Source organism: Dreissena polymorpha, chromosome 14 (assembly GCF_020536995.1).
Source record: "Dreissena polymorpha isolate Duluth1 chromosome 14, UMN_Dpol_1.0, whole genome shotgun sequence".
In the NCBI taxonomy this organism is placed as follows: domain Eukaryota; kingdom Metazoa; phylum Mollusca; class Bivalvia; order Myida; family Dreissenidae; genus Dreissena; species Dreissena polymorpha.
Genome location: NC_068368.1, coordinates 24,431,475 through 24,454,007, shown reverse-complemented (window position 1 = coordinate 24,454,007; position 22,533 = coordinate 24,431,475). Strand labels below are relative to the sequence as shown.

Genomic DNA, 22,533 nt, shown 5'->3' with positions numbered 1-22,533 from the left:
ATTATGTTAAATCAGTGTACTGTATGCTAAAATCAACTGCTTTAGCAAGCTGTTAAGTTGAATTGAGACATTTGATGAAACAAACTGTTTCCTGGTAGGACCAGTACTAAGTGTCTATAGGGTTATCTAAAAATGCTCCCACTTAATGGATCAATACAGAGACCTCCCAGTGATTAAGCCAGTAAGCAGACACCCTATCCACAATACCGCAGCCGCCGAACCAGCTTTAAATTCCTGCGGCTAGAAAACACAATATTATAAGATGCTAGTTCTTTAAGCTATGAACATGTTACTCGTTTTAAGATTGATTTTTTTCAATGCATTACTTTATTTTTGAAACAATTATAATATTTTGAACACAATAATGTCCATATATTTATTAAAAATACATGGTTATCAAAAAAACTTTAAAAGCTTTTGCCCGTACATTAGGTAGCACCTATAATCATATGATTTATTAATATCTAATACCATGCCCAATAAATGCCAATACACTGTGACTGGAACTAATAAACAGGGATATACTACATGGAGTGTGTGGAGGTAAAAAAGAAACTTTTATACAATGCTTCATTTTTTAATTTAAACTTGGCTGGAAAGGATCGATTTATTTCAATAAAGTCGAGCTAATGATCGTCAATACATGCGGAAAATGCAATCAACCTGAATTTACATATATATATAGCCGACTAAATTTGTCCGCAGAGATTTGACGGGAACAAGCATAGCTGAATCAAATTGTATGTGAGTGCAAGGAACGACAACTCTGCGTGGAGATTGTAAATGTGTGTCTCTCTTGTCTCACGAGTATTAGTGGTGAATTGCCCATGACCGGTGTTAATAAAGTTTTTTTGTAATAAATACCGATAGTAATGATAGAAAATTGCGTTTCAATGAAAGAAACGTGCTTTTTCCCAGATACATGAAAGCACTCTTTATTATTTTTAAATTATAAACAAGCAACTGCTTAAGAATGAATTACTTACCAGGGACGGCAAGTTTAATAGAAGAAATTGACAGTTAGTAATATGTGTTACTTATGCTTTTTATTCGGATAAGCCCGGAATCGGATACTATTTAAGGGACTCGTTAATAGATCGGGGAATTTTGAAGTGTTTCATTAAATACCTTAAATTTTTAGATTTTGTCCACATATTTGCAGAGCTCCACCATAATCAAAATAATGGAAACACAGAGCTCCAGATAAGGTTTTGTGAAATTCTTAAATTACTACCAGATTTTCAAAAAGAATTCTTAACTCTGAAATGTTATTTTTAACGTTACTACTAAGTTTTGGAAAATAATTCTTATTTTTTATAAATGACCTAAAAATAAATAATAATGGTTATTTTCATGCAAAAAAAATCAAAATAAACATACTAGCAACTTTATTTATACGAGTTCAACAGTGTCTTTTCAGTATTATACAATTTTATTTTTCAAATACCTTCATATGCCCAAACTGTGCTTAGATTGCATGCCTTAGATGAATTTTTACATATTTCACAATTTAAACGGGTCTCCCCTTCAATCTTTTCAACGATTAGGCACGGGACTTGTCCCTTCCATTGTTCAATGTTTTTTTGTGTGATTAAGTTTGGACCCGTCGTGTCGCGTTTTTGTTTAGCTTTTCCAACTGTGTCGGAAACTGAACATACAACATCGTATAATATCTTTTCTAAAATGTCTTTCTCAACAATTAACTTCGGCTCACTTTGCGTACAATATGTTAAACGCGTGTTTTTGGGCGCTTTGCAGTTTTTTAGGACGCTCTCTGGGCGCCGCCATTGTTTTTTGACAGATAGACTGTATACGCCGTTTTTATTGGAAAAAATGCGCTTTGTTAAACAAACCCGATAACCATTCTATATAAGCACCGCAAAGATCTTTAATACGCGAAAAGAACTCAATAATAAATCGATACGAACGGATGTAAAAATAATATTCGTAACTTGATTTTGTAATTCTTAATGGTACGACAAGATTTTAAAATAAATACGTAACAGACTTGAAAATAATTTGTAATTACGAAAATACGACCCTTATCTGGAGCTCTGGAAACAGGAGGGAAATAAATTGCATCTGGGGCGTTTATGTCATTGCCATGAATTTTTTTGTAGATTAAAAGGCTACAGCTTAACCACTCAGCTATCTGGAATGCTATGATCAAACCTTATCATTTCACTTGTGCCTACATGAAATTATCCGATCATCATTAATTGGCATTCTCAAATGCTCTAAATGTGCATTGTATGACACTTTATTAAGCGAAAGACATAAAACTGTTATAGACAAAATCAATTGTTCTTTTAACCTCTTTATTTCTTACTTGGTCTGACAATAATGGAAATCCTGTGACTAAAACTTGGAATATCTTTCTCTAGATATCACTTAATTGCCTAAACACATTAATATCTTTTCAGAGAAACTGCTGGTGGTTTTGAGGGATGGACGTACACTGATTGGAATTCTTCGTAGTATTGATCAGTTTGGTTTGTGAATTGTGTATTTAATTTTTAGCTTGATCATTCACCAAATTGTCCAAGCTGTACTCCTTACTCAAACATTTGTATCCCCTCCTGCGTAATGCTCTGCTTAAGGTAAAAATGCAGCATGTCCATATCACTGTTTTTACTACAGGTATTTAATTAAATCTTCATACATGCGTTTGGGGTCATTCTGGGAGGTCATTGACCAAGTCCCAAAATTATGACCTGCAATTTTGAAGAATTATACCCCTTTTGAACTTAGAAAATTGATATAGTAAATTTGCAAGACCTCCATATCAATGTTTCTGCTCCAGGGTTTCAATTTAGTCTAAATATATGTGTTTATGGTCATTGTGTGAGATCATCATCCCTTTACCACTTAGATACGTAATTTCACACATTTGTAGTCTCTTAAAAAGTTGCATTTCATTTAAGACCTTTCTTATTAGATTAGAAGTTTTAAAGGCTTCGATCATTTCCATGATGAGCAGCAAACAGCATAAAACCTGAACAGACTGCAAGTTCTCACAGGCTGATCTGGTTTTATACTGTTTGCACATACCGTAGCTATTTTCACTTTGCTTCTAAGTCGGAAAGGGTTAATTCATAAGTCAGATCTTTAATTTAGCAGAATTATACCCCTCTTTTTTAAGTAGAAAAGTAGTTATGGTAGATGCGGAACATATCCATATCTCTGTTTCTACTTCAGGTATTCATATGTATCTTCAAGCATATGTTGGAGGTCTTTATGTGAGATCAGTCACAAAGTTCCATTACACTTACTTGCAATTTATCAGAATTATGTCCTTTTTTGTACTTAAAGATATTGGTTAAGGTAAACATGCAACATGTCAAGATCAGTCTCTACTACAGGTATTCAATTGAATCTTCGCACATCATGTGTTCAGAGTAATTGTGTGAGGTCACTGACACTTGATTGATCATTGTTGGCTCGCGTACAACTTAAATGTACCCACGGTACTCTAAAGTATACTTAAATGTACCCTGGGTACATACAATGCACTGAAATGTACACAACAATTTTTACGCTTAATTGGTCATTCTCTGCTAATTTTTTAAAAATTATTATGTTGATATTTATGTCAATATTCTCTAAAATGGTCTAAAACTCCTTTTCAAAAAAGTATGTTGAGGCAGATTTTGTTCAAAGAGAATATTGTTTCGTATTCCTTTGCCATTTTACATCAGATTTTGGGCGGGAATGAAACTCGGATACAGTCTACATTGGTCGGGTACATTTTAGTATATTTTTTGTACTCTGGGTACATTCAAGTATACTTAAGAGTACCCGAGGTACATTTAAGTAGTACCCAAGACAACAATGACCAATGGAGCGTCACTGACCTAGTTCCAAATTTCAGGTATACAGCTCCATATCTACATGTACAGTTTTATATCTACCAAAGATATTGAAATTAAAGTTTGAAAGTTTGAATGTGTGTTCATGGATTTTATAAAAAGTTACAGACCAAGATCTGTGACTGTGATCATCTTATTAGCAGAATAATGCCCCCTTTTGCACTTAAGAAGTAAAGGACAAATTTGCATGTAAGATGAATTTTAGGATGAGGTTTGTATGCAACACCAACAGGAATTGAAAATAATACTTAACATTGGTGTTTATAAACTTTATAAACAATCACTGACCGAGACCTATAACCTTGGCATGGGTTATTTCTTGTTCTAATTTGTATCATAAGATTAATTTAAGTACTACTTATACTTTATATCTACTACAGATGTGCATTTTTTTATATTTTTTTTTTGGTCATTATAATTATCAGCGAATTAACCAAAAATCTAATTATACTTTCATATCAGAAAAATAGTCAAGCTTTGTCTTGTGACATTTTGTGTTATTTAACTTAATTTGATTTATCAATACTTTTAAAAACAAAATAACAAAACTAATTACAATTTACAGCAAATCTAGTGTTACATCGGACAATAGAGAGAATACATGTTGGTAAGAAGTATGGCGATATCCCGCGAGGAATCTTCATAGTGAGAGGGGAGAATGTAGTATTGCTGGGGGAAGTGGTAAGCAACCTGTATCTTCTTTCAATTTAAGCAGGGCATGTTTTTTAAGTTTCAACTTTATCAAACTAATGTAAGCTCTAATGACAAACATATTTTGTGGGCAGTAATAATTTGAACAAGGGTCACCAAAGGATCATTCCTTTGAAGTTTTGTGAAATTCTGCCGGGAGATGTTTTGAAAGAAACTGTTGATGGTGGATGACACACCAATCAGAATGTGTACTGAGTGCTTAGGTGATGAAAAAATGTCTCAATTCATTAAGGTTTGAGACAGACTTAATTCAGTGGATGGATAGCAGTATTTATAAAAAAAATTAGTTTTATTGCGAATAATGGGCATCTGCTTGAAAGGTTTAGCGTAACATGATGGGAAAGATGGCCATAGATTGCTTACCTGTGTAATACTTAATTAAGCCAAATTGATATTTAGATTAGCATCTATGCTACTTATTAAAAAGCTTCCTTAAAAGCATCTTGCACAGGCTAATCAGGGACGACATTTAATTTCTAGGAATTTTTTTCTTCTTAACAAAAAATCCAGTGTAGGTGGAGGGTGTCGTCCCTGAATGGCCTGTGTGGGCTCAGCTTATCTGGGACACCACTTCACAGGCATTCATTAAGTTTCATTTTACCTCAGCTAGGCTCATTAAGTATAATGCCTTTATTTAGGACATTAAACATTTTAGGCTTATTTAGTAAATTTAATCTATTTAGAACATAGAAAATGATAGGCAAATTAAGTATAACAAATCTATTACGGACATAGAAAATGCAAGGATAAAAGATCTATGTAGACATAGAAAATGCAAGGCTTATTGAGTATACTGATTCTATTCAGGACATTCAAGGTCGCCCTGGTGTAATGGATATGGTGTCCGCCTAGCAACCGGGAGATCACAGGTTCGAACCCCACCGTGGGAGCGTTCTTTAGATCTCCCCCAAAGACACCAAGTACTGGTTCTAGGCCCAGGAAACAGACTCGAGAGTGTTCATATAAGCCTTAGGCTTTCAATGCAATTGAGCTAAAATAAATAGGTTTAAACTATTCAGGACATTGAAAATGAGGGTAAGCTGCCACTGGAGGAGGTGCCCATAGATGACATCCTGGAGATGCAGCGGGAGGAGCAGATAGTGAGGCAGGCCGAGGAGGAGCGTAAGAAGAAGGCCCTCATAGACCGCGGCATGCAGCCCACCACCAATGAGTATACGGACGATATGTATTGATGACATGGGGGCTTGAACATTGGGACAAAAATGTGTGCACTTACGATATGTATATATTGTTATGTGCTTGTAAAAGTGGACAAAAATTAGTCCACCTATTCTGTGAGATTCGCTTTGTGAAAATTGGGCTTAATGCATGGGCGTAAAGTGTCGCCCCAGATGAGCCTGTGCAGTATGCACAGGCTAATCAGGGACAATACTTTCTGCTGTTATTATATTTTTTGTTTAAATGAAGTCTCTTCAAGGGAAAATCATGTTTAAGCGGCAACTTTCTTCCCTGATAAGCATGTGCGGACTGCACAGGCTAATCTGGGATGTACTTTATGCACCTGCATTGAGCCAGTGTTTCCCAGAGTGAGACACGTGTATTGGTACTTGCTTGTAAAAATGGACGAAAATAAGTCCTCACATTATTAATGTTTTGACACATGCCTGCAAAAACCAGCCCACAACTTTACCCAACTTTGTTTTTGCTGCAAGATGCATTAAAAAGAAATTGTTTGCTTGGGTTTGTTAAAATTGAACAAAAGCATTATTCTGCTTTGATTATTCTGCAGGGTGCAGTATATTGCAATCAGCGGCTTGATATTGTTATGGGAGGGATTTAAAGGCAAAGTTTGCTTATGTAAAAAGGAACAACTTAATGATTCTGTGCTATCACCTATACAGTATACATGTATATTAACATAAGAATTTTGTATTGAATTATGTATTAATTAATTACCGGTAAATAAGTAAGTAATAAATATGACAGCCAAATATGCCTTTATTCTTATTGTGTTAGCATATTTATACAAAATGACTTTTGAACTGTATAATAATACTTTTGACGTTTTGTATGAATTTTGACATGAAATGTTGTTGCATATAACTTGAGATATTTGCAAAAATAAAGTTCTTAACGGTGTGATTACATTCTGCCCATCCCGTGTGTAAACCCCTGAAAATCCTGTTGATTCTGCGTCCTGATACCGAGTGTTTTTTATGCTCACCAAAAAGACGGACATGATATAAATCGGTTTAATCAATATTATGAGAACATGTATTGCACAAAAAGTATCATGATATTCACAACTTTATAAAAGCACACATACAAAATAATCGCTGAACAAACCAACAAAACATGCACAGCATTAAGGTAATAATAGTAAGATATTCTGGTGGCAACAATGACCCTGTTTTTTTCACCCCCTTTCTTCTTTCTATGACAAAGTAGTGCTAACAAACAAGTGCCACTGAAAAGGGTTACAAAAGTCAACATTAAAAAAAAAAAGGAATCTCTTAACATTTGAAAAAAAGTATGGTATTAAATAATTATAACATAAAAATAAATTAGCCATAGATGATTCAAAGATGGCTAATGTCTTGTTCAAAATGTAAAAACAAAACACAAACACTTGTCTTCTACCTTCCAACTCTACATTTTGTGGTCATTCCATGAGGAACGTTATTTGTGTAGGTCAACCAATTCATAGGACTACAACACAAGGTAAAACAAGACTATTGCCAAGCAATGAAAGTCCCCTATACCTAACTTTTAAAGTTATCGCAGGATCCACCATTTTCAGCAATATTTCTAGTCTATTTATTTGTTGCCATAGCAACCAGAATTCTTGACGTAGGAACAAAATGAAATGATGTACATAATCTCCATATTGCCATCTGTCCATGTTTCAAGTTTCATGAAAAAATATGAAGAACTTTTAAAGTAATCGCAGGATCCAGAAAAGTGTGACAGACTGACAGACACACAGAGTGCAAACCATAAGCCCCTCTCCTGTTTCACCGGTAGGGGACTAACAAACGTATTAAATTGTACGCTCACAATCAAAATGTATTCACATGTAAATGCTGTTTTTTAATACAAACACAAATTAAAAAATGTTCTTATTACATTTGTTCATCATTGAACATTTATAATATAAATATATCCAACAAAAGTTGTCACTACATATACCAAGTATTTGCAGTTATAAACAACACTAACGGAATATAGTAATGTGGAGAACACCATACAGCACTTCTTTGAAACAAGTTGTAATAAATTAGCTGATATTTGACAAGAAATTCATCATGTCTATGCTTGTAACAGAGACCCTTCTTCTGAATTAGGAACGATTACAATTTCAAAATCACAGTATCACATGAACCAACACAGCATAAACATGTAGGATGAGATTCCTATTATGAATACAGAAATAAGAAAATCTACAACAGGCTCTCGTCAGTGCAGGGTGATCTCATACACAACTTGACAGGCAGCGATTTTTTTTGTCCAATTGGGAAAAGTACCCGTACCGGTCCAATTGGCAAAAATTAAGTCGTGAAAACCCTCAAATTGGGAAAAATCGAGTCGTGAAACCCTCAAATTGGGAAATTGGTGTATTTGATTTTATGCTCCCAAATACTTTAAAATTGATAACTAAGTGTTTTCAAGCTGTCAATATTATATTTACATAGGTTCAAACCATAGAGCTGCACAGGGAAACGAACAAAATGTTGCATTTTCAAAAAAAAATAAATTTTTTTTTTTTTTTTTTACCTTAAATTGGGATTTTTTTGGCCAGCAATTGGGAAATTTGTAGTTTTTTCGTAATTGGGAAAGTGCCGTTTACCGGTACTTTATAAAGAAGGAAAAAAATCGCTGACAGGATATCATTGTGATGCTTTAACCCTTTGCATGCTGGGAAATTTGTCTTCTGCTATAATGTTGTCTGCTGAATTTCTAAAATTAGCATTTTCCTTGATTTTTTTCAAAGAATACTATCAGAATAGCAAACAGTTTGGATCCTGATGAGACGCCACATTCTGTGGCGTCTCATCTGGATCCAAACTGTTCGCAAAGGCCTTCAAAATTCGGTTCCAGCACTGAAAGAGTTAAAGCAACGCAAGATATTCAAAGAAATTTCAACACCACGTCTGACATATGGAATGCTGTACAACCTTTTAAAGCACATAATTATAACAATTACATGTACATCAACATTTAAAGCCACACACCTTGAAATGAAAGTAAATTTAAGTATAAATAAGAAACATATTTTATCCATGCCAATTAGAATATATCTGGTGGTAACAAGGTAGAAATCCGTCTTTTTTGCGCTTTAAAACTTAAAAATAATCGCGTTTGTTGAAATGGACATACACATCTAGAGATCCTACTTTCGTTTTTAAAAGCAGTACCGTTTGAAAAATAATAAATTACTTGCTAACTAGGCTACAGATTTAATTTTATCTGTGCCAATTAGAATATATCTGGTGGTTACAAGATAGAAATCCGTCTTTTTTGTGCTTTAAAACTTAAAAATAATCGCGTTTGTCAAAATGGACGTATACCGTATAGAAATCCTACTTTCAGTTATTAAAAAAAATAAATTACTTGCTAACTAGGCTATATATTTAATTTTATCTATGCCAATTAGAATATACATGTATCTGGTGGTTACAAGGTAGAAATCCGTCTTGTTTGCGCTTTAAAACTTAAAAATAATGTGTTTGTCCAAATGGACGTATACATATAGAAATCATACTTTCGGTTTTAAAATTTTAAACAAGAGCACCGCATAATGGGTGCCACGCTCGGCTGCGAAAGCTTGTCCTTGACCTTTGACCTAGTGACCCAAAATGGGTGTGGCGTGTAGAACTCATCAAGGTGCATCTACATATGAAGATTCAAAGTTGTAGGTGGAAGCACTGTGATGTTAGAGGCAAAGTTAAAGTTTTATATTAGAGGTCACAGTGACCTTGACCTAGTGACCCAAAAATGGGATTGGCGTGTAGAACTCATCAAGGTGCATGTACATATGAAGTTTCAAAGTTGTAGGTGGAAGCACTGTGATGTTAGAGGCAAATTTAAAGTTTTATATTAGAGGTCACAGTGGCCTTGACCTTAGACCTAGTGACCCAAAAATAGGTGTGGCATTTAGAACTCATCAAGGTGCATGTACATATGAAGTTTCAAAGTTGTAGGTAGAAGCACTATGATGTTAGAGGCAAAGTTAAAGTTTTATATTAGAGGTCACAGTGACCTTGACCTTTGACCTAGTGACCCAAAAATGGGTGTGGCGTGTAGAACTCATCAAGGTGCATGTACATATGAAGTTTCAAAGTTGTAGGTGGAAGCACTTTAATTTTAGAGCCAATGTAAAGGTTTAAGCATGACGCCCGGACAGCGGACGACGAAGAGGCTATGACAATACCTCTGAGTTTTCTCCGAAAACAGCCGAGCTAAAAATAATAAATTACTTGCAAACTAGGATATAGATTTAATAACAATTTTGCACACTTTCAAATTGCATCTATATGTATTGATTAACATGTATTTCATTTCAAGGTGTGTGGCTTTAATTCAATATTTGCAAAGAACATGTGAAAAAACGTGTACATAAAACTACTAGGTTAAGAATGCTAAATTAAAATGATATATTTTTACATTTAAACCTCTAATTTTAAGCTTACCAGAAGCCATCATTTGGTTACACTTGCATTTGTTGGGCTGCATAATAATTTTCAAAAAAACATAATAAACTATCCCCAAGCCGCAGCTTTTGACCCTGGGGTCAGATCAAAATTCCAAATAGTGCACTGTCGCACATATGCTCATAGCTACCATGTGTTTAAGTTTCACGGTTTTAGTGCTAAAAGTGTACCTCCTCAATAGTGGCCAGGACGGACGGGCAGCCGAGATAACCACATAATCCCTCCGCTCCAATTCGGAGCGTGGGGATTACTATTACTGCTGCTACATTTGTATAATTTTCGGACAGAATTCAGTGCATGCTACATTAATAAACGACAGTCCTTTCCCCAGGGCATTTAAACACAATTGTACCTATGTGCCTCAATATCTTATAGATTTAACAGAAATGTGACTGCTAGATTGTTCACCAAATTTCATTAGCCATAACGAGAACAGGGTTGCTATGTTTTTCTACAGACTGGAACCATTTTTGAATACAAAGATATTATTAGAACAAAATTAATGGGACACAATTTTTATTCATAATTGGAACAAAAATGTTAATTCATGAAAGTTTAAGGTTTATTTTTAGCCATATAAGGGAAACTGCCCCAACCTTTGGCGGTAATGTTTTTTCAATCGACCAGAAACCATTTTCGGACTATCGACAATCAGACTTAAAATTAAGAATTATAGATTGTTAACAAGGTCTTCATTTAATAAATTAATTTGACCTTGTGACCTAGTTTCATTCCTAATGTGATAATGTCGAACTTGGCAAAGATTTATTGTTCCAAATGTTATGACCAACCAGGTTTCATGAAAATTTGATATTTAATGTGGCCTTAAAGGCTTTAACAAAGTAAATGTTGACGATGGACAAAAGCTTATTAAGAGCATGCTGTTTAAAAACACACTGCCAGCTGCTGTTGTCTGCCCCTGTACCATGACAAAATCCTGGGCAAAGGCCTGAAATTAAGTCCTTATAACAACAAGTTGATTTAAACTAAAATTGAAACTACAAGAAAAATTATTACAACAAGTTGATTTAAACTAAAATTGAAACTACATGAATACGAGACAAATTAAACAATTAATTAATAACACAATTTTTCGAAATTATGGTTTTAAAACAAGTCAAATAGTTCACGGCATGTAAGTTTGATTAACATACCAAGTATAAAACTACATTTACATATACTCTGAGCTAAAAAATGTGACACAAAGTACAATGCTCTGGCATTTACATTTCTGTTTCTTTGGTTATAAAGTAGGGATGCAAGAGGTTAACTGATTAACCTACCGAAACGACCAGTTAACCGGTTACATTTTCGGAAAAAGGTTAACCTGGACAAAAATATTTGAATTTTTTTTTTCATGGAATAATTCGTACGATTTTACTTTTTTCGCGTGACATACTGCCAACTTGCGCTGGCGACTTGTTAGAACAACATGCCGCACGATCGACGTTAATAAAAAACGTGTCAACAATCAAAGTAATAAAACAATTAATCAATACCTTTGTGATAACAAATAGGCGGTAAGTTTTGATAACTGACACTATTGTTTTGTTTTTGACTCGCTAAAATTTAAGTAGCGAACTGCGGTGAGTGGGAGCTACTAGCGAAGAGGTAATTGACACGTTTATTGAACTCGCGATAAAAAACGGTTGAGACATTAGACGGCTTATTTTGATGTTTTGTTTACCAATACCCAGCACTGATTGCTCGCAAAAATACCGTGTTTATAAGTAACATTTTTATCAAGAATTGCATCCGTAGTTAAAATCTTGACCAGTTAACGTCCTTTTGTTTATCAAAAATTAATATAAATATGATAATATTACATCTAATGATTCCACCATTACCGTCCGATGCAAGTGTTATTTAAGAAAGCAAATTATTAACTTATTAAATAATTAAACATCAATTAAAAATAAATACAAAATAAAACCGTTGAATTTAGTATTTGTGTAATTGCTTTAAAATTTTCGCGCTATGGTACGTTAACAAACATACATAATAATCAGTATTTGAGATCATTTTACTTAGTTACTTCGCTATTAAATAAATGTACTGATTATATTAAACATTCAACTTACATATCGTGCAAAATTAATTTAATTTGCATTCGTGTTCTTTATTTTACCCACATTTTTTAATTGTATAATGAAAATCAAACGATACTACTTCGGCTTTAAACGCTTAAATGCAAACAACAAAATATGGAAGTATCGAATAAGAAAAGATGCGAATTCGTTGGACACACATGACCCACTTTACGTCGAATAGAAAGAGAAAAAACGTTTCTATATTAAGCCAATTTGAGTTTCAAAAATTAAAACAGAATGGACACACCATTTTTGTGAGCGATATGACGCGAATGTAAGATAAGCGGCCCAACCCAAACAAGTTATTAACACGTGAAAATGAACATTGTGTAGTTCTTAAATTTTTTACCCCTGTGCATGTACGCAGGAAAACTAAATAAAATATATAGCATACATTTACAAAATTATTAAAATAAATTGTACAATACATTTTATTTCGAAACTTGCATGTTATCAACGCAAGTGATTTCAAATTTGAAATACCTTGTTTCTACAGAGCTGTTCGAGCGGAATTAAATTTTTTACATACTCTAAATCATTTTCACTACTTAAGGCGTTTCGGTTAACCGGTTAATAACCGGTTACGGGAAAAGGTTAACCGGTTAATGATTTTTGTAACCTCTTGCATCCCTATTATAAAGATATTTTATTACCAGTATCATCAACAAGGACATCATGCACCCGCATAATATTCACTTCTAACAAATGTTGACTCTATATGTTGAGATTGTATTTTGGTTTATACAAGTTACAAATCGCTGAATGGGTCAACACTGAAGATTAAACACATAATGGCAAAAGAATCGCATTCATGAGGGTCATGATGACAAGAATCAAAATAATGAGGGCCATTAGCCCTTTACCACTTAGATATTTTGACGCATTGAAAGTCTCTTAGAAATGACAATTTAATTAAAGACCTTCCTTTCTAGATTCAAGTTTTAGAGGCTTCATTTCTGACCCTTAGATACTGGTGAGCAGCAAACAGCATAAAACATGAACAGATTGCGAGCTACTTGCTGTCTGTAATGGTTTTTTGCTGTTTGCACATAGCCGTTTTTACTTTGCTTCTGAGTGGGAAAGAGTTGAAAACAAGAGCACCGCATAACGGGTGCCAACGCTCGGCTGCGGGTGCATTTTTAAACAAGAAACCGTCAGAGACGGGTGATGCTCCCCAAAAGTTTTTTTTGTCACAATATTGCACTATATATTCAGATAAAAGGAAACGTCTTGAGGGGCATAACTTTGTACAAAATAATACGATGGATGGTTAAGCAACTTAAAAATTTCAAAGGGCCATAACTCTCTTAATAAATCATCTAACCAGAACCCACAAATAACATGCGCATCTCCTCAAGGTAGTTAAGCTTCCCATAAAGCTTCATGGAATTCCAGTCAGTAGTTGGGGGGACAAGAATTGCACTATATGTAAAGTTTATAGAAAATTTCAAAGTGCCATAACTCTGTGAAAAATCATCAGACCATAACCGGCTGATAATATGCACATCTCCCGTTGGTAGTGAAGCTTCCCATAAAGTTTCATTGAATTCCGGTCATTTATTGCTGAGAAATAGCCCGGACAAAAATTGTGCACGGACGGACACACGGACAGATGAAGCGGCGACTATATGCTCCCCCCAATTGACCTAGTGACCCAAATATGGGTGAGGCGTGTAGAACTCATCAAGGTGAATCTACATATGAAGTTTCAAAGTTGTAGGTGGAAGCACTTTGATTTTATAGCCAATGTTCAAAACCTTGACAAAATTTCAAGGTTTTAGCACAACGCGGACGGCGAGATGGCTATGACAATACCTCGGGTTTTCTCCGAAAACAGCCGCGCTAAAAATCAGGCCAAGTACCAATGTGTAGTTGATAGGTCTCTAAATTGGAATTTGAGACAGTAATAGTTATAAATCAACCAGACCTTGAAGCCAGTAATGCTTTTGACAATTTTGCTGAGACTGTGTCAGCATTGTGATAATTTTTTTAAGGTGAAAAATGCCAAGAAAGCAGATAAAATGAACATATTGGAATGAAAGACACACATTTCATATGTAAACTTTCAAGTTCAGACCAAAATGCATGAACAAAGTTCAGTAACTACCCCATTTGAAATGATTGCCAACAAATTAAGAAAGACACAAAAAGACCCCTTATTCCAAGAGCTTACCTAGGATAAGATGGACCAAGGACTTCGTGTGCATGTCGGCTAAAGAGATAAGAAGCAACGCAGTGATCTGTCATATGACCATGATATGTACTGATAAAACTCGTCTTCACATCGTCATTGTTTATATTCATAAGCAAAAAAACAAAAAAAAACAAGAAAAAGTAATCCACAATCAGGTTTAGGTTCAGTTGAGCTCAGGTCACCTCCCCTGTATCTGCCTGGGTAACAATCACTTGAACCACATTACCTTTTGGGATTTTAATATCTTCAACCTTCAGTTTATCATTCAACATCTTGCCAGAGTAAAAGAAACGCTGTCTAGAAGGCTCTATCTTTTCCATCTCGAATAAACGCTTTTTCACTTTCAGCATGGAATCAGTAGTTCGTACTTTCAGTTTAATGTCTTTGTTTGTCGACGACAAACGGAATTTTATCACAGTCTCAACGCCCGGTGGGTTACTTGCATCAGCGTCCTGGCCTGACTCACTCTGACTGGTTTCCTCAATAAGGTTCATGGGTGAACCCAGCACGTACACTGGAAGCTGGTATCGGTTACCGAGTTCATCATAGCAGTCCATCAGTGTCCCTGGGTAAGGAAAGTAATCTCATATTTTTAATTACTTTACCTATCAATGACTATAAGTTCAATTTGACAAAGATTTATTTTTTTTGTAACGCAATGCATGACTAATAATTAGAAAGAATTCAAACATTGAAAAGTGGCTAGAAAGCTTTGAAATTCTTTCATGTTGTATAAAACAGATCATTTAGTTATTTCAAACCCTCTTGACTTATTATTTTGTTTCCTATGCTAAATTCTTAAAACCTCACAATTTTATCAATAGAAAACTAGAGCTTTGTCACATACGTGATGAATACCCCCACATGCCGCATTGACACAGAATATTTTGCATGTTGTCTTCACAAAAAACAGCGGACACCATGCTCAATGTTTAAAACGCACTAAGTGACCCTGTGACCTAGTTTTTGACCCGGCATGACCCATATTGGAACTTGACCTAGTCATCATCTAGATACAACATCTGACCAAGTTTGGTGAAGATCGGATGAAAACAACTCGAACTAGAAATGGCGCGGCAGAGGCCGACGAGTATCCCCACGCTGCATGTTTGACCCAGGGGCGCCCCAGGGTTGGTAATGGGACCATGCATAGTTGAGATTGACCGTATTGTCATAAGAGAAGTTCAGTATCAATTAGAAGTGAATCAGTGTAGAAATGAAGAAGTTAAGTAAAAGACAATTTTGGGTGGGTGTGGTCTATGTGGGCGGGGCGCCCGAGGGTTGGTAATGGGGCTTTGCATAGTTGAGATTGACCGTATTGTCATAAGAACAGTTCAGTATCAATTAGAAGTGAATGGGTGTAGAAATGAAGAAATTATAGTAAAAGGCAATTTTGTGTGGGTGTGGCCTATTTGGGCGGGACGCCCCAGGGTTGGTAATTGGGCCATGCATAGTTGAGATTGACCGTATTGTCATAAGAGAAGTTCAGTACCAATTAGAAGTGAATCAGTGTAGAAATGAAGAAGTTATAGTAAAAGGCAATTTTGGGTGGGTGTGGCCTTTGTGGGTGGGGCGCCTCAGGGTTGGTAATGGGGCCATGCATAGTTGAGATTGACCGTATTGTCATGCATAGTTGAGATGTTCAGTATCAATTTGAAGTAAATCGGTGCAGAAATGAAGAAGTTAATGTAAAATAACATAAAAAATGAGTGAAAATCTCTGACCCGGCCCCGCCACAACCCCCATAACTTTTGACCCAGGGGTCAGATCAAAATTCCAAATAGTGCAGGGTCGCACATATGCTCATAGCTACCATGTGTGTAAGTTTCAAGGTTTTAGTGCTTATAGTGTAGGAGGAGATAGTGGCCAGGACGGACAGACGGACGGCGGAGATAACCACAATATCCCCACGCTTTTCAAAAAGCGTGGGGATAATTAGAGAGCGGACACTTAATACGGACCGACCGACAGACCAACAGACCAACCGACAAGCTCATTCCTATATACCCCCCTAAACTTCGTTTGTGGGGGTATAATGAATATATTTTACTTGCAGAACTCTTTGAATAGCTAAGCTGGTTAAATCTTTAAATATACGTTAAGAATTATCCTTGTGAATTTTATTATATATATATATATAAGTTTATAGATCAGGAAAGGTAACATTTAGTCATGATCAAGATAAATTTTACAGCACTGGTCTCAATGGATATGTGGTTTTAAAAGTTCATGAAGAACCCTTCATAGAATAATCATCATGATTTTATTAGTATTACAAAGATCAACATTTCTGGACTTGCCATGTGGTAAAGTTATACTGGCTCCATCTATGATTGCCTGAGCAAGGGCATGATCGCCAGTCTCCAATGCATATGCAGCAGCTTTCAGTGCATCCCATATCTCTTTGCGACCTTCAAAAGCAGGGGCTGTATCCCAGAATTCATCACGTTTACTGCGCAGCTGACCTTCAGTCAGGGGCACATCACTTTTCCATTTTGGTTTCTCTGGTCGAAGTGGCTGATTTCTCCCTAAAGAAACTGGAAACAAAATACACCTTTTAATCATAACGTTACAGAACTACAATATTGACCTGACTGAATTTGTTTCAATGAATATGGACTTAAACACAATCTGCAAGTGACAAGCAAAAAGTGTCAGGCAAATTCTTTTGCAATACAATTATTGACAGCTTCTTATTTAGAGAACTTCAGCTCATTTCTCCACACACTCTCAAAACTTGTTAGTTCATACTGTTGTCACCCCTATTCTCAAATAATTTAGAGTTTTTTATGGGCTGATCACATGTGACGTCCCAACTCCAACCCTAAACAAACTGGTCATATTTATATTGTTTTTAAATAATGTTTATATGAAGTCGTGCTTTACATAAATGAATTAAATGAATGTATATTTTGCAGATACAATTAAATTGGTGCTTGTCATTCGCTGAAAATTCACTGTATGCTGAACATTAAACCAACATCTAATCACAGAAACTACAGGATTACACGAAGAAATTATATTACATAAAGTCTTGGATTTTCAGAAAATCATCAAGCAAAGCCTGGTAGTTTGTTTTTATGAATTCAAAGTGGAATAGCTCATGGTAATATCACATGTTGGTGTAAAACTACATATTCTTCAAATACATGTATACAAAATATTTGGGCTTTTTTGTGCATTTTTAATCAGGGTTTTGGTTTGCAGCACATTTCTCAGGAAACAACTTCCCCTTTTTTTCAAAATTCTGCTTCATAGTTAAGTTTAAACTATTTACTTTAGCTTGATTGCATAGAAAGCCTAAGGCATATTTGAAACACTCTCAAGTCTGTTTCCTGGGACTAGAACCAGTATTTGTTGTCTATGGGGGAAATCTGAAGAATGCTCCCACAGTGGGGATCAAACCTGTGACCTCCCAATCAATCGCTAGACAGACACCATATCCATTACACCATATTATTATATTCAACCTGAACGTTTCAATTTTCTCAAATTTTACAAAATAAACTTATTTGGTTGTAAATGGTGCATTTATGCATTTATTTTGTCAATTTCACATCATTTCATGAAAAATAAATCAAAGCATAGATTGAAGTTTATTTATTCTTGACATTATTGACATTCAAAAAGTTTTCTTGATAGCCATCATAAAAATAACTCAGGTTAAACTATCCAATTAAAACGCAGATACTTCACATCAAACTGTGGAAGGATGAAGGCTTCCTTTTACAAAACATGCTTGCATCAGAGGGTCTTGACTAGAAATTATTCTTGCAGTGATGTTGTTTAAAGACAACATTTGCACTATATGTTCTCTACACAAGTGAAGCAGAGTATATGTATCGATAGAATAATACATTACAGTGCACAGTGTCTTCGCTCGTTATAATGTTTGAAGATTTAGTCCAGGGGGGATATGAGTTTTTTGTAATAAAATAATATGGTATTGCAATGTTTAATTGAGCAACGTATGTGCTAGGCTGAATTTTTTTTTTAAAGCATGGTCAAATTCTGATTAGGGCTAATGACGCTCGATTGGTCATTGTCGGTTTGGGTACTACTTACATGTACCCCGGGTACTCTTAAGTTTACTTACATGTACCCAAAGGGCCAGATAAGATGCATGCTTGCGTAAAATATGCATAAAAAAAATAAATAAGCATTACTTAAAATTTTGTTGAGTAAAAAAAATCCTGGCTTAATTCTGATTACGCATCATGTGTAATTTCAATGCATATTAGCTGTTTATACATGCATGTAAAGCCATGTAAACATGACTGGTTCCCGTCATTGTTTCCACACCGGTAAACACGTAGTGACTTCACCATCTATGTATAGAATGTGGTTCCTAACCTAATTTACTCCTCAGTCAGAACAGTATCATTTCATTTTGGCCCACAATAAAGGCTGATGTTGACACGACAGACTCCCTGCTGCATTGTTGAGAATCGATATACACTTATGGTGAAAACATTTGACATCACATTCAATAAAACCTGAATCGCCCAACTTCAAGCATATAATTTCTGCTATCAGTTAATCTCTTGTGTGGCACTATGGAAAAACATTTTTTTTTCAAGCTTTTTTTAAATGGCAGCCGAAATACACATATAATAAACAAGTTTTGTGGGCCAAGCTTAGAAGATTTGATCGTGTCTGTACAGTGTGTGCTAAACAGTGGCTTGCAAAATCAAGACAGAAAAGAGATTAATGGCTGCCTATAAGCCAATTGCAAAAAAACAGAAAAACTGTTAAATAAAACAAAAACGGATTGCTTTAATGTGTACAAGACTGCTTGTTATAGCCAGTTAACACTACATGTACAATTTATTATTAATTCTGATCCTTTGAACATAAATACTCCTTAAATTTAGCGGATTTTGATTTTTACTCATCGATTAAAAAATTCATGAGTGCAATACCCCTCGGCTGAACAAATTATCTGGAGCTCTGCATGTACCCCGGGTGTACACGGTAAATATACATAAACGTACCCAGTCGATATTAGACAGTACACAAGTTGTATTCCCGCCCAAAATCCGATGTCGTAAAACGCGCTACCGATTTCCATAAAACAATATTGTTTATCTTAAACAAACTTCTCTTAAATAAAGCTGCATCAACATGCTTTTTGAGTATGAGTTTCGATGATATAGAGGCCATTTAACAGGAAATTTACATAAATGTGAACATGATTAATTTAAAAAATAGCCGACAACGACCGATTGAGCGTTAAAATTCCCAGGTACGTTTTAGTATATTGACCGTACCCGGGGAACATGTAAGTATACTTAAGAGTACCCAGGGTACATGTAAGAAGTATCCGAGCCGACAATGACCAATCGAGCGCTAATGACACTTTGAAGGAATCTCTCCCATTACAGTTTTATCTTCAGAGTTATCAGTTGTTTGGACCCACTAATATCTATCCAGTGCTCCAGCTAGGCCTAAATCGAAGGGCGCCGCGCCCTGCCCTCCCGAACCTCCGCCCTGCCCCCCCCCGAACCCCCGCCCTGTCCCCCCTCTCAAAAAAAAAAAAAAAAAAAAAATTTTTTTTTTTTTTTTTACATACGATGCTGTCCGGTAATCTTGCGCAGTTAAGGGTCAATTGGTTTAAAAACATGTTCTTTTATAAATTGACAACATAATATCTAAATTTGTTATGAAGATAAGAAGTTCATGTGCTTATTAACACAAATATATCTGATTAATTCAGTGAAGAACTGTCCGAATTGATTTCAAAACAAACATGACTCACCGCATTTTCAAACTATCACAGTGTCCGGTAATCTTGCGCACTTGGTGTAACGACCGTAGGCAGAATTGTAGACATAATATGGTGTCCAATTATCGACAAAAACATTCCATTAGAGAATTATTTAAAAAATCAGTTTGTAAAACCATTCAAATTTAATGTGGATTAAAAGCTGTACTTCTGTTTCTTTGATGATGGTGGTGGCATTCCGCTGAGTGTAGCAAAATAAACATTAAAATTTTTTATACATTGATTTCTAGCGTGAAAAAATGTGTATGCATAACAGGTTTAATTTTACCAAGATCATGCATGCTTCCATAGTTTACAAAAAATATCAAAACTAGGCCATTGCACATGCGGATATCATACCAAATGTGGTTTAACAGAATGGCGGGAAATGATGACAATGTTGTCTGATTCGATATATTTTCAATGGTCGAAAATACCATAACTGATCGGATATTGTGCAATGGATTGCTAATTACACGTTGGATTTATCTATTCTTGATTTAAAATATGAAAACACTCAAGAATGCAAGGAATTCGTGATTCATGTCGAATTTATCGTAAGTATGTCAGTGTTTACGATACATGTACAATGTACAAAGATGATGCAACCGGTGTTAAAATGTAATAATTACATTTTTATTTGCATGGAATACGAACATTTTAAATCCGTTAATTCTTAAAAATGTGAAATTTCATCTTCCATCACTAAAGAAAACCATTCTTCGTCGCAACTGCGGAGTGCGCAAGATTACCGGACGCTCAAGATTACCGGACTTAACTGTATGATAATTCATAAATCTCTTATTTCATTGTAATTATTTTAATCCTCATTGTTGACATTATATTTGAATGGTTTAATAATAATGGGAATAATACAATTATTTATAATATATAAATTAAAATGCAATAGGAATCATTCCAGAAACACCTGCGCGCTCGAACGTGCCCTTTTCACAAAATACTGCGCGTCGAAAGTGCGCTTTTGACAATATACTGCGCGTCGAAAGTGCCCTTTTGACAAAAAAAGCCCCCCTGCCCTTTTCAAATCCTAGCTGAAGCACTGCTATCTATCTATGCATACTGCCATGCGCCTTTTAGAGCATTATAGGCAGATATGGGCATTATCGAGTACGTTTCCTGGGAAAGAACCAGTACTTGGTCACAGTTGGTGTCTATACTAGAGGAGATAATGAGAATGCTCTGTGAGTAAAATAGCTTACTCTTCCCAAAGGGCCATGTTTCACTATAGTTTATATCTTTGAACATCTGATATAAGCGGATAGTTAAGGGGCCAAGCACTATGTTTATAACATGATTGTGATAATGATGCATGATGTTTTTATTGTGCATGATTACAATGAATAAGATAAATAACAATGGAACAGCTGAGAGGTGAAAATGGGCAGTTAAGTGAAGTTGTTTTACATCTATTGGACTGTCATAGATTGACCTACTTCCTGCTACGTCTGATGACTCTCTGGAAGAATGGTCCCTGTGCCTGTGTCTACCAAAACACCCTCCCATTGTAACAAGAGGGGTTTGGAATCTTCTCAAAATAGGATGTTGACAGATTCTCTTTTCCTGGCTTTTATGACGTCACTTTGGAATCGAATAAGTTGACACTTCTTCAATCATGTCTTAAGTGAACTTAAAGAATATAAAATAAATTAAGAAACACGTAAAAAGATGCAAATAATTTCGATTTGCTGAGCACATAATCACATAACGTTTTTTTCCATTTATATTTGCTGCCGAATGAAAAGATGGCGGCCTCCATGGCAAGTTATGTCGAGAATTTTATTTCTGGTTTTGACGATTCTGCGGCAAAGTTGATTGCAAAACGTAAGATATTCCACTATCTAATTAACGTCATTGAAAACGTTAATTAAGAGCGATCTGTTAAATGTTTTGTTGGATGTAACTGTTAAAAATCGCCCTACTGTTTCAAAGGATGCAATTCGTACACGACCTTAATCATAACACCAACAATAACGAAAAGTCACCAATAATCTTTTTCCGATAAAGTACTTACACCTATCGGCTTATGCTGAAGTGCTTTCCACAGGCCATTACGCGGTCCCTTGCTGGGGTACTGGAATTTTATATTGAGGAGACAAGAGTCAGCAGGGCGCTTTATAATTTACTGATTCGTTTTTTTTCAATTACTGCAACTAACCGCACAGGGATCTTTAAGAAATATACTTTAGTTTAACATATATATTTGTAGTATGTA

At 35.3% G+C, this 22,533-nt stretch overlaps 3 protein-coding genes across 11 annotated transcripts in view; 2 read left to right on the top strand and 1 right to left on the bottom strand.

Moving 5' to 3' along the window:
• The first annotated feature begins 834 nt into the window (after positions 1–834).
• LOC127857508 (U6 snRNA-associated Sm-like protein LSm1) lies at positions 835–6,680 on the top strand. 2 transcript variants are annotated; one of them, XM_052393905.1, is made up of 4 exons: positions 835–1,019; positions 2,424–2,492; positions 4,435–4,550; positions 5,600–6,680. In XM_052393905.1, the coding sequence occupies exons 1-4, from the start codon at positions 974–976 to the stop codon at positions 5,771–5,773; spliced, it is 405 nt and encodes a 134-aa protein (XP_052249865.1). In that variant the 5' UTR covers positions 835–973; the 3' UTR covers positions 5,774–6,680. The 2 variants fall into 2 exon arrangements, with proteins under 2 accessions (XP_052249865.1, XP_052249866.1); XM_052393906.1 differs by lacking the exon at positions 2,424–2,492.
• Positions 6,681–6,779: 99 nt separating this feature from the next.
• Positions 6,780–22,050, bottom strand: LOC127857507 (ubiquitin domain-containing protein 1-like). 6 transcript variants are annotated; one of them, XR_008038391.1, is made up of 6 exons: positions 21,755–22,050; positions 16,837–17,073; positions 14,763–15,101; positions 14,516–14,554; positions 9,662–11,201; positions 6,780–9,522 (listed from the first exon to the last, which is right to left on the bottom strand). XR_008038391.1 is itself a non-coding variant. In XM_052393902.1 (5 exons), exons 1-5 carry the CDS (start codon positions 21,822–21,824, stop codon positions 11,050–11,052), a joined length of 837 nt encoding a protein of 278 aa, XP_052249862.1. In that variant the 5' UTR covers positions 21,825–22,050; the 3' UTR covers positions 6,780–11,049. The 6 variants fall into 6 exon arrangements, 3 of the variants coding, with proteins under 3 accessions (XP_052249862.1, XP_052249863.1, XP_052249864.1); XR_008038392.1 differs by having other exon boundaries at positions 9,808–11,201; XM_052393902.1 differs by having other exon boundaries at positions 6,780–11,201.
• The window catches only part of LOC127857506 (MMS19 nucleotide excision repair protein homolog), a 38,207-nt gene continuing 37,675 nt past the window's right edge, over positions 22,002–22,533 (top strand). For 2 of the 3 annotated variants that reach the window (XR_008038390.1, XM_052393899.1), the window contains exon 1: positions 22,004–22,142. Coding sequence is in view for 2 of the 3 variants with exons in the window: in XM_052393899.1 (XP_052249859.1) it covers positions 22,064–22,142 (79 nt within the window). In the remaining variant the exon portion in view is untranslated. Of the gene's footprint in view, positions 22,143–22,533 lie in introns of all 3 variants that reach the window. The other variant, XM_052393900.1, reaches the window with a different exon arrangement.

Bases quoted from the DNA above. Each gene is read 5' to 3' on its own strand.
- LOC127857508 (XM_052393905.1), top strand. From the start codon at position 974: ATGAATTACTTACCAGGGACGGCAAGTTTAATAGAAGAAATTGACA. The intron at 1,020-2,423 runs GTTAGTAATATG...ATATCTTTTCAG, and splicing joins TTTAATAGAAGAAATTGACA to AGAAACTGCTGGTGGTTTTG. The intron at 4,551-5,599 runs GTAAGCAACCTG...TAAACTATTCAG, and splicing joins TAGTATTGCTGGGGGAAGTG to GACATTGAAAATGAGGGTAA.
- LOC127857507 (XM_052393902.1), bottom strand. From the start codon at position 21,824: ATGGGAGGGTGTTTTGGTAGACACAGGCACAGGGACCATTCTTCCAGA. The intron at 14,555-14,762 runs GTAATGTGGTTC...TTATCTCTTTAG, and splicing joins AGATATTAAAATCCCAAAAG to CCGACATGCACACGAAGTCC. The intron at 11,202-14,515 runs GTAAGCTCTTGG...ACTTAATTTCAG, and splicing joins CTTGGTCCATCTTATCCTAG to GCCTTTGCCCAGGATTTTGT.